Source organism: Ipomoea triloba, chromosome 3, assembly GCF_003576645.1.
Source record: "Ipomoea triloba cultivar NCNSP0323 chromosome 3, ASM357664v1".
Taxonomy (NCBI): Eukaryota; Viridiplantae; Streptophyta; class Magnoliopsida; order Solanales; family Convolvulaceae; genus Ipomoea; species Ipomoea triloba.
The window spans coordinates 6,834,796-6,844,295 of record NC_044918.1 but is presented as its reverse complement, the minus strand read 5'-3'; the positions used below and the strand labels follow the sequence as shown (position 1 = coordinate 6,844,295).

The window sequence follows — 9,500 nt, the reverse complement described above, 5'->3', positions numbered from 1 at the left end:
TGGTGTTTGGTCTTTTAAATACTTAAACACATTGAATAAATTATTTGTGTTTAAGTATTTTCTAGCATTAGTTTAAAATTATAATTATAATATTTGCATATTGTGTTTGTTTTCTTTTTCGCATTTATTATGATTTTACATATAAACAATATAATTTGTTGGAGAAGAAAAATAATGAAATACTTCTTTTGCCATTATTTTAAGGGTAAAAAATTCCACAGGGTAAAAATATGACACTTTTAAAATTATTGAGAGGCTAATATATATACATGAATAATCTAGGGTGCAAAAGCGCTATAAGCATAAAAAGTGTCATTTTTCTCAAAAAATTAAAGTTATACAGCATGCCTTTTGTTCAAAATTACAATGATTAAATAAGAAAAATACCATTTGAATCGGTCAGTTATGACAACATAGGTTGGTTTACTTTCTCATAATCCTTTATCAGCTAAAGTTGCATGCAGAATTCACCCATATCCACTTTCACGTAGTGCTTGTGGCTTTCTCGTTTAAAAAAAAAAAAACCATTTGCTTTAATTTATTTATTTACTTTATCTCACCATAGCTTTTCTTAGCTAGTTAAATAAGACTACACACTAAAATTAATCTTGTTCGCGTTTGGTGTGACTTCAAAGGTCACAAAGCGCTTCTTCATGGGGTTTGAAACACATGAGTCCTAGTGTTTTATCCAAGACGGGAATGCTTTCTACCCCTACAAAAATTACACACTTTTATCGTTCACTGCATGTGACTATTTTTGTGTGGTTATTTTTTTTTTTTTTTTTTTTTTTCCAAATATTAACTTCCCACAAATTATCATATCAAGGAGTCAGTTTGTGTGAGTGGTAAATCCAATCTGGCCATGTTTATGTTTATCATATTGATAAATCACGTAATTTGTAATAAGTATTATATGGCGTAATTATTATAAAAAATTATATTTATTGACTTTTTTGTATTAATGAGATAATAATGTAAATTTTAGTGTGGATAATAATAATAATAATAATATTATTATTATTATTAAATAGAATTCCTCTTAAAATTAGTGGGGTTCAAATAGTCAACCTGGTAAGAGAGAGAGAGTCTCAAATCATAATAATTTCTCCACACAACATATTCGTTTGTGTACTCATTTCATTCTTTTGATTATTATTTGATTATTAATCATCACAGACAGAAGATAGATAGCTACCACCCACCCCTTGGCCCCTACTACCCCCGACACCCAACCCACCCCCCCAACACAGCACAAAAGTCTCCTTCAAAATTCAATTCTTTTTCCATTGTTATTCTTCCATTGCCCTTCCAAGACTCTTAAATATATACAATTCAACAAACCAAAAGTAACTCCCCAAGTCTTCCTATATAACCCCTTCTTCCCCCACTCTCATCTCCCCAACCATTTGTTTTTTCACCTCACCTCGCACTACAACCTTAATTAATTCCTCTGTTCCTCGTTCCTAAGCTCTGCGAAACATATAGATGGGTTTTGATGATGTCTGTAGCACCGGCCTTGTCTTGGGATTAGGCTTTTCGTGTTCCGATCAGGCCTCCAAGGTTGACAAGCCCGCCAGGAAACCGGCGGCGGCGATGAGCTTCGAGCCGTCCTTGACGCTCAGCCTGTCCGGTGAAACGTTTGATCGTCAGGCCGCGGCGGTTAAGAAGGTGGCCGCGGCGGCGGTTGTTGCGAACAAGGTTTGTGTAGATCATCAGTCCGCTGATTTGTACCGACAGGACAGTGCGGCTTCCTCGTACTCCAACGCTAGCGTGAAGCGGGAGAGAGAGAGTGAGGAGGCGGAGATGGAGAGAGTCTCGTCGAGAGTCATCAGCGACGAGGATGACGACGGCGGTAACGGCCGGAAGAAGCTCAGGCTCACCAAAGCACAGTCCGCGCTTTTGGAAGAAAGCTTCAAACAACACAGCACTCTCAATCCGGTACTACATCGTACCTCCTTCATTAATTTCTGCTTGATCTAATATAAATTCATTCGTTGATCGAGAAATTGATGATGATTGTTTAATTTGTTCCTCGGAATTCCAGAAACAGAAGCAAGATCTAGCCAGGGAACTCAGTCTCAGGCCCCGACAAGTGGAAGTCTGGTTCCAAAACAGACGCGCCAGGTTAGCTAGACATCAGATCATCGTACTCTATTTTTCGATTCCCGAGAAATGAATTCTGAACGAGGTTATGTTTTTCCTTAACGTACAGAACGAAGCTGAAGCAGACAGAAGTCGACTGCGAGTTCCTGAAGAAATGTTGCGAGACGCTAACCGACGAGAACCGGCGGCTACAGAAGGAGGTCCAGGAGCTGAAAGCCCTGAAGCTAGCGCAGCCGTTCTACATGCAGCTGCCGGCGGCGACTCTCACGATGTGCCCTTCCTGCGAGAGAATCGGCGGCGCCGCCGTGGAAGCCTCCAACAAGAGCCCTTTTACCATGGCTCCAAAGCCTCATTTCTTCAACCCCTTCACCAACCCCTCCGCAGCCTGTTAGTTGCTTTACGTGTTTTAACCAATCATCATCACCTCCGCCCTGCCCTGCTTCCCATAATTTCATCATCAAAAAAAAAAAAAAAATCATTATAAATATCATAGTGGATATATAGTACAATCTGAAACGTCCCCCCCACCCACCTTTTTTTGGTGAGGGCTTGTGATCATCCCAAAATGGTAATTAGCTAGCTAGCCGCTGTTAATTAGTTCATCTGTAGAAACATCCCAAAAAAATAGAGATTACTAATCAATCTCCCTCTTTGTTTCTTTGTCATATTAATTAGAAGATCATATGTTTTTGTAAATCTTAATTAATGGATTATATTATACATATATGAATTGAATGAAGTGATTATTGCCTTAATTATCTCTTTAATTTCTTCTTTTTCGTCAATTACTGCGGTTGGATAGATGATTCAAGCAAAAGGGCAAAAGACAAATGATTCCGGATATTGAATATGAACCTTCAATCTTCATTAATTAATAAAATAAAAATATTATGAATAATCTCAACTGAATTAATCAGATCGTTGACTTGATAACCAGAATATATTTTGTAAGTTAATTGATTAAAATTACAAGTAGTATATATTTTTTAAAAATTAATATTTTTTTGAGAACGCCGACGAGGAGTGAAGTGAGATATTACTGTGGGTAAAGAGAGATAATAATGATGGTATTTGGGGGGTAAACTGTAAAAGAGGGAATGGATGGAAATATCAAATAGAAAAGTTGCGTTTGGTATAATTCCAAGAAAAGGGAAGGGGATAGTGGAAATGTGAAGGGGATTATGGCTTTAACCAAACAAAAAGAGAAAGATAATGATACTCGTAATTCAGTTGGTGGTTATGTGATGTGGCGCTCACGTGTATTTGTCTCCTCTTCTTCTGTTAGTTTTCTGATTTAGAAAGTGTCAACACCCCACCCCCCCACCCCTCCTTCCTCACTGGCGTGATCTGAAAGAAAGGAATTCTCAAATATCTATTTAAAAAAAAAAAGAAAAGAAAAGAAATCCCCATAAAATTCATCTCTCTCTCTTGGACGCCCGTCATGGGCCTCGTGGAAACCCGACTTTTAGGCGACCGGTGGGTCACGCATCACGTGATCCCCTCATGCTTCCCACGCCTTGTGGCCCTCCTACGTCCTATGTATGCCTCACTTGCATAATTTTCTAAAATCTATTCTCCTTCATGCTTTGTTTTTTCTTTTTTAAAATGTCCCCATCGTTAAATTAAAAAAAAATTCTTTTAAATTATTAATTAACACATTTCATCTTTCAATTATCTACAAAATAATTTTTTAAATCAAATTTTGCTAAAATTAGGTTAAAAAAATTGCTTTGTAGATTATTGAAGAAAGATAAAATCACTTTACAAATAATTGTGGGACAAAAATATTGACAATATAATTAAGACAGAAAAATGTTACTTCGTATTTTTTTTATATATAATTTAAGAATAAAAGTGTCACTCTCTTTTAAATAAATTAAAATGTCAGTAATTTCTAATATTTATAATCATTTAGCATCTCAAAGTACAATATTAATTTATTTGGAGTAATTGCAATTTCATGTCAAAGATCATGTTTGGGAGCATAGTTTGCTTATTAGTCAATTTTCGCTTATTTGACCACTATTAACTGTTTGATTTGGTTAAACAACCAATATAAGTGTTTGATTAATTAACTTTTTACAGCAATTTATTGCTTCAAAACACTAAAATTCAAAAAGCTGTTCAAAGTAACTTTTTCGATTGACTTTTTGATAAACTCAGCTATCAGCTAACAATTAATTTACGAAACATCTTTCTACAAATCAATTAGTGTTATCAATTAGTCAAAGTCACTAACCTAATCAGCTAACAGTTATTTACCAAATACCCCATAGTGACAGATAAAACGGGGCGGGGGAGAACAGTTAATTAGGAAGCGAGTAAGGATAAAAAGGGAATATGGTGCGGAAATGATGTGGGATATTAAACTTTTAGCGCCCGTGGGAGAAATGTCATAATGTCATGATGAAAACATAGGAAGCTTCAGGTGGACTTTAGGCCATGGCAACAAAGTAGGCGTATGCGTTCAAAAGCATCCCAAAAAGTACACTAAAAAATTTTATTTTCTTTTCAGACAAAAGGGTGGTGGGGGTGACGGAAAAAGTGGGTTTTGCGTTATCCGCCATGAAATGGTCCAAACATTTTAGTTCAAAGTCCTACGTCAACGGTCCAGATTTATTCTCACCCAAAAATGTTATTTTTTTTCTTTTTAAAAAGGCATGTCTCCGTGACCATTCACCCCTACAATTTGATTATATTAAGATTACATTAGATTTAGGCAAGGCCAATCTAGCTAATTTTTATATAATTATAAAGTTTCAAGTTGAATTTTACGTTAGAGTTGCCTATTAGACTTTCTTGCTTTGAACCGATTTATTTCAAGACAAACTTCACTCATAGCACATGTTTGAACATTTGATTTACCTCTTTTGTAATCTTTTGCTGACTAAAGTTATAAGACAGATTTAACTCAAAGCACACATTCAAATAACTATTAATTTTTTTTATAATCTTTTGTTGGCTATGATTGGAAGTTTTATTTAGAGCATATATTCAAGTAGTTAGATATTAGTTTATCTCAAATCAAAGGATTTAGGAGGAGATAATGTATGTTAATTATTTGCAGAAACATTAATTATTGAATATATGTATTTTGCTTTGTAGACACGTTATGATGATTGGTCGTCGGCAAAGTCTTGAGGTGAATCATTGGGATGGATATATCATAGATTGGTGGTCCACTTTGAAATCATTATTGTTTAGTTGCCTTGAATTTGTCCGTGTGTTTTGGTGTGTTGTCTGTGTGTGTATAGTGTCTGGACTCAACTAATCTTTTGGAGATTTTCTATGTCGTATTGTGTCTCCCTACTCTCTACCGTACACCCATTATGCTCACTTTTTTTTTCCTTTTTCTTTTTTTTCAAATTTATACTACGCCATGTATTTCATCATTGCAAAATTAATTTAGATTTCATTTAAAATTGTGCTTATACTATTTAATTTTTATTTGAGAAAATACTCTTATTTGTTCGTATGACATTCAATATTTTTATCATTGTCACGCTAATTCAAATTTAGAACGGATAATATTGACAAAACTTGATTATCATTCTATGAAAAATATGGTATAAAACTCTTTAAACTTATTCGGCTTTAGCAAATATATACACTTTTTGAATCTTTTTTTTTTTTTTAATTCTTTGATTTACTGGAAAGTCCTTAACGCTTTAGGTGTGACACTAGCTCGGTAAATGACCACAATGAAATAAGTCAAGTTAAGTTATATATAATTAATCAACTTAGACAAAGAAGAGAGAGAATGAATATATAATTTTTACGAAAAGTCTAAGTTTAATTATTTTCCATGATTAAATTTCATTCAAACTAAATTATTTGAAATACAGGTGTAGAAATGTATACGATGTATTAAAGGTGAGTACTTGGTACGAGGTATTACCTGTTTGAACCGTGACTTTAGGTGACTTTCCTGGAAGCTCACTTGGCCAGATCAATTTCGTCATCGCGGGTGTCATCCACACCGGACCACAACCATTTCCACGCTGCATTTAGACGCCATTCTAGATTACATACTATATATTATAATTTTCTTTAAAGCAACAATATTCTGCTTCTCTCCACCACATTAATTCCTCAAATATAATTATTTAATTCAAAGTATTCCGTACATATCTATTGGATCAAATGAGAACAAATCCTTAAGAGAGAAATAAGAATCAATTTTGACCTTATATTTAAAAAATGGGTGAATCAAATCAAATTTAAAAAAACAATGCAGTGATATTTTCGTAATTATTATCAACGTTACTATACAAACTTGAACACTAAAATATACAATTCTCAGACTTTTTCAGGTTTGCACATTGAATATTAACATTTTGCAAATTTAGTATTAACATTTTGCATATTTAGTATTAAAAGATTGCACTTGCAAAAAATGTGAAAATTTATTGCATATTTTGTGGTGATGTGTACCGAATGATGCATTTCTTTGTTGTGCATTTCCTAACACTATTGGGACTTTTTTGCATAACTAATGGTGTGGTCGCATTTGAGCTTATATACAGCCTCCACCCATACGGATAGATCAAGACCGTTAGATAAATTCATTTCAATTGCTAAAAGGAAAAAAAATGTGGTGGCATTTTGATAATTTTCTACACCAATTATATTTTTGTTGTGTACTAAGTGATACTGTGGTATACTATGAGTTGGTCTTTGGTGCACTACCAAATGCCTGTCTTTGGTGCACTACCAAATGCCTGTCTTTGGTGCACATGGGAATGCTTGATGGTACATTAGATCCAAGGTACCACTAAGCATATCTAAATGACCAACATATCATTGAAATTACCAAAATGTTACTGTATTTTTCCTCTTTTTATTGATTTATAGCCGTTGATTTGAGATCATTCAATAGTCGCGATATGTTCGTTCGAGGAGTCATTTATACTATAACAAAGATTTAGGTTGAGTTGTATTTGCATAGTTTCTCTCTTATTTTGAGCAAGATTTGACACAAAACTCTATAACATGACATGCACTAGCTTTTTTATATTTTGGACTCGAGCTTTGATCAAATTCTTGATGATTTTATGACATAATAGTTGACGACTAGCTAACACTACTAATCATAAACAAGGGAATAAAACCAAAGAGATTTGAGACAATATGGAATGCTATTTATGGCTTAGGGTAACAAGTATATATTTTGAATTCTTTACAAGCTATTTTTTCAGTGTATTTAAACAACTCAAAAATTAATTAAAATGCTCAACCTAAATTAGAAAAGTTGATCCACAAATTGTGGGAGTATATTACAAGTTTATTACCTAAAATATAATAAAAGTAGTCCTTCAAACTTGAAATCTATTTTAAAAAATGGACAGTCGTGTATTCGTGTCCCACAATTCCGAACTAGAATGGGCCTAAACCCATGCCTTAGGTCGAGACCAACTACCTGTATAGAGAGGAAACATTAGACCACTAGTTAACAACCCATCAACTCTATATTGCTTTTTGTGTGCCCAAAATGTTACATTATTCATGTTTTTAAACACATTTTTGCTTAGTGATTACTTTTTAAAAATTATTCAACTTTTTATTAGCTAAGAAAAAGAGTAATGATACTTGCTCCTCTACAAATTTTTCCTCCAATCTTTTCTTCTTTACATGACATTTTTTAATGGTGAGATCTCTCAATTAAAGGACACTGTACCCAATAATTATAAGACACAACATAATTGAAAATAATAAGGAAAAATAACATATTCTAAAAAAAATCTAGTGTGGGGTTGTTAGAGTAAAATTTTGTTTTAAAAAATAAAAATAAATAAAGAAAACACTTGTCGCGTTGAGGCAAAATTGTCGGCCTCTCCGGACACTGCAACCTAATATTAATGGCAAGTGTTTGGTTTTCTAGAAATATATTTTAAAAAACAAACAAAAATACTAAAAAAAGTAACTGATTGATCAATCATGGCGGAGAGCAGCCAATGAGGGGTCTATGTTGAAGACACGAAATCAAGGTTTTGGGGTTAATGAATCTAATCATCAGTATGCAATTACGCAAGCAAAGCAGCGTTTTGAGGGATATTATTGTTTAAAGACTCCAATTATGGAATACTTTTTCTTTCTTTCACTTTAGCTTTCATTCTTGCCATACATCTGGTCGTTCATTCATTTCAATTTGTCCAACCACCTTTTTCCATCTCCTCAAATCTAGCTTCTTCTTCTATTTTTTTTTTTTTTTTTAATTTTAGATACAAGTTGCAATTTTGTTTAATAATACACCACCCGGTATTCCCGTCCCTATAAAACTGTTTCACATTCACCTCAGGTCATACTTGTTTGGCTCGGAGAGCTGTTTAACATTGTGCACTCATACAAAACTTGATCATCGACTATACAATTGTATTAGTAATTCACTTACAAACTGTCTCGAATCACTGAGTTTTATAATAAGGGTTTTGTCAATCTGAAAATTTTCAAAAGATTATAAAATAACATGAGCCAATTCCACCGCGTCTATGTACACGCCGCACACATGTGTCTATGTATCAAATGTTGAGGTATGATATGCACGTACATGATATTTAATTTCTATATTTTTAAAATTTTAAGGATGGTGCAATAGATTATTGTGGAGTAATAATGATGTATAATTAATTAGATATTTAGTTATAATGATTAATAATAATACAATATCTATTTATTGTCTTGTTGTATTAATAATAATAATAATTACTATTATTACAATAAATTAGGAGTAGTAGTTGGAAAGCGGCAAGCTAGCTAATGATATTTAGGTTTACAATAAAGTTAGATTGGTAAGGTTTGATGGGTTGAAATTTAAAATGATTACATGTTTGATGTGTGTCGGATACTCCAATTCTAAGTTGAATACTAGGTCTTAGAGGGGCATATTTTTCAATATTTGATATTTGATATTTTTTTTTAAGGGGTGGTGGGGGACTACTCACCTATTACTTAGTCTAATTAAGTGACTAATCATTTTTAAAAATTATGAGAAATAAATTAGTCAAATATAATGTACCATACTTTTCTTTATTGACGCCATATAGTACATGATATGTATGTATGATTTGATATAGCATAAAGCATAAAATGCAACATAATATATGGAGAAAACAAACCTCAAACCAGTTGCTAGCTACTCACACGAGCACTCATTTCAGTTTTTTTTTTTGTTTTTTTTTTTTTGTTTTTTTTTTTTTTTACATATATAGTAATTATATCCTGCCGTGTTTGAATCAAGTCCCATAATCTCATTAAAGGCAGTCGTTTCATAAATTGATTAACCAAACTTATTGTTGTATTAGTAATTTATTTACCAATTATTTAAATTGCTAGGTTACTTGTAATTTCTTCTTCTTCTAGGTTTTTTTTTTTTTTTTTTTTTTTTTTTTTTTTTTTTT

The 9,500-nt window shown here is 33.1% G+C and overlaps 1 protein-coding gene across 1 annotated transcript; it reads left to right on the top strand.

Moving 5' to 3' along the window:
* Positions 1–1,328: 1,328 nt before the first annotated feature.
* LOC116014481 (homeobox-leucine zipper protein HAT22-like) lies at positions 1,329–2,858 on the top strand. Its single transcript, XM_031254543.1, has 3 exons — positions 1,329–1,938; positions 2,045–2,124; positions 2,213–2,858. Exons 1-3 carry the CDS (start codon positions 1,486–1,488, stop codon positions 2,493–2,495), a joined length of 816 nt encoding a protein of 271 aa, XP_031110403.1. The 5' UTR covers positions 1,329–1,485; the 3' UTR covers positions 2,496–2,858.
* Positions 2,859–9,500: the final 6,642 nt, after the last annotated feature.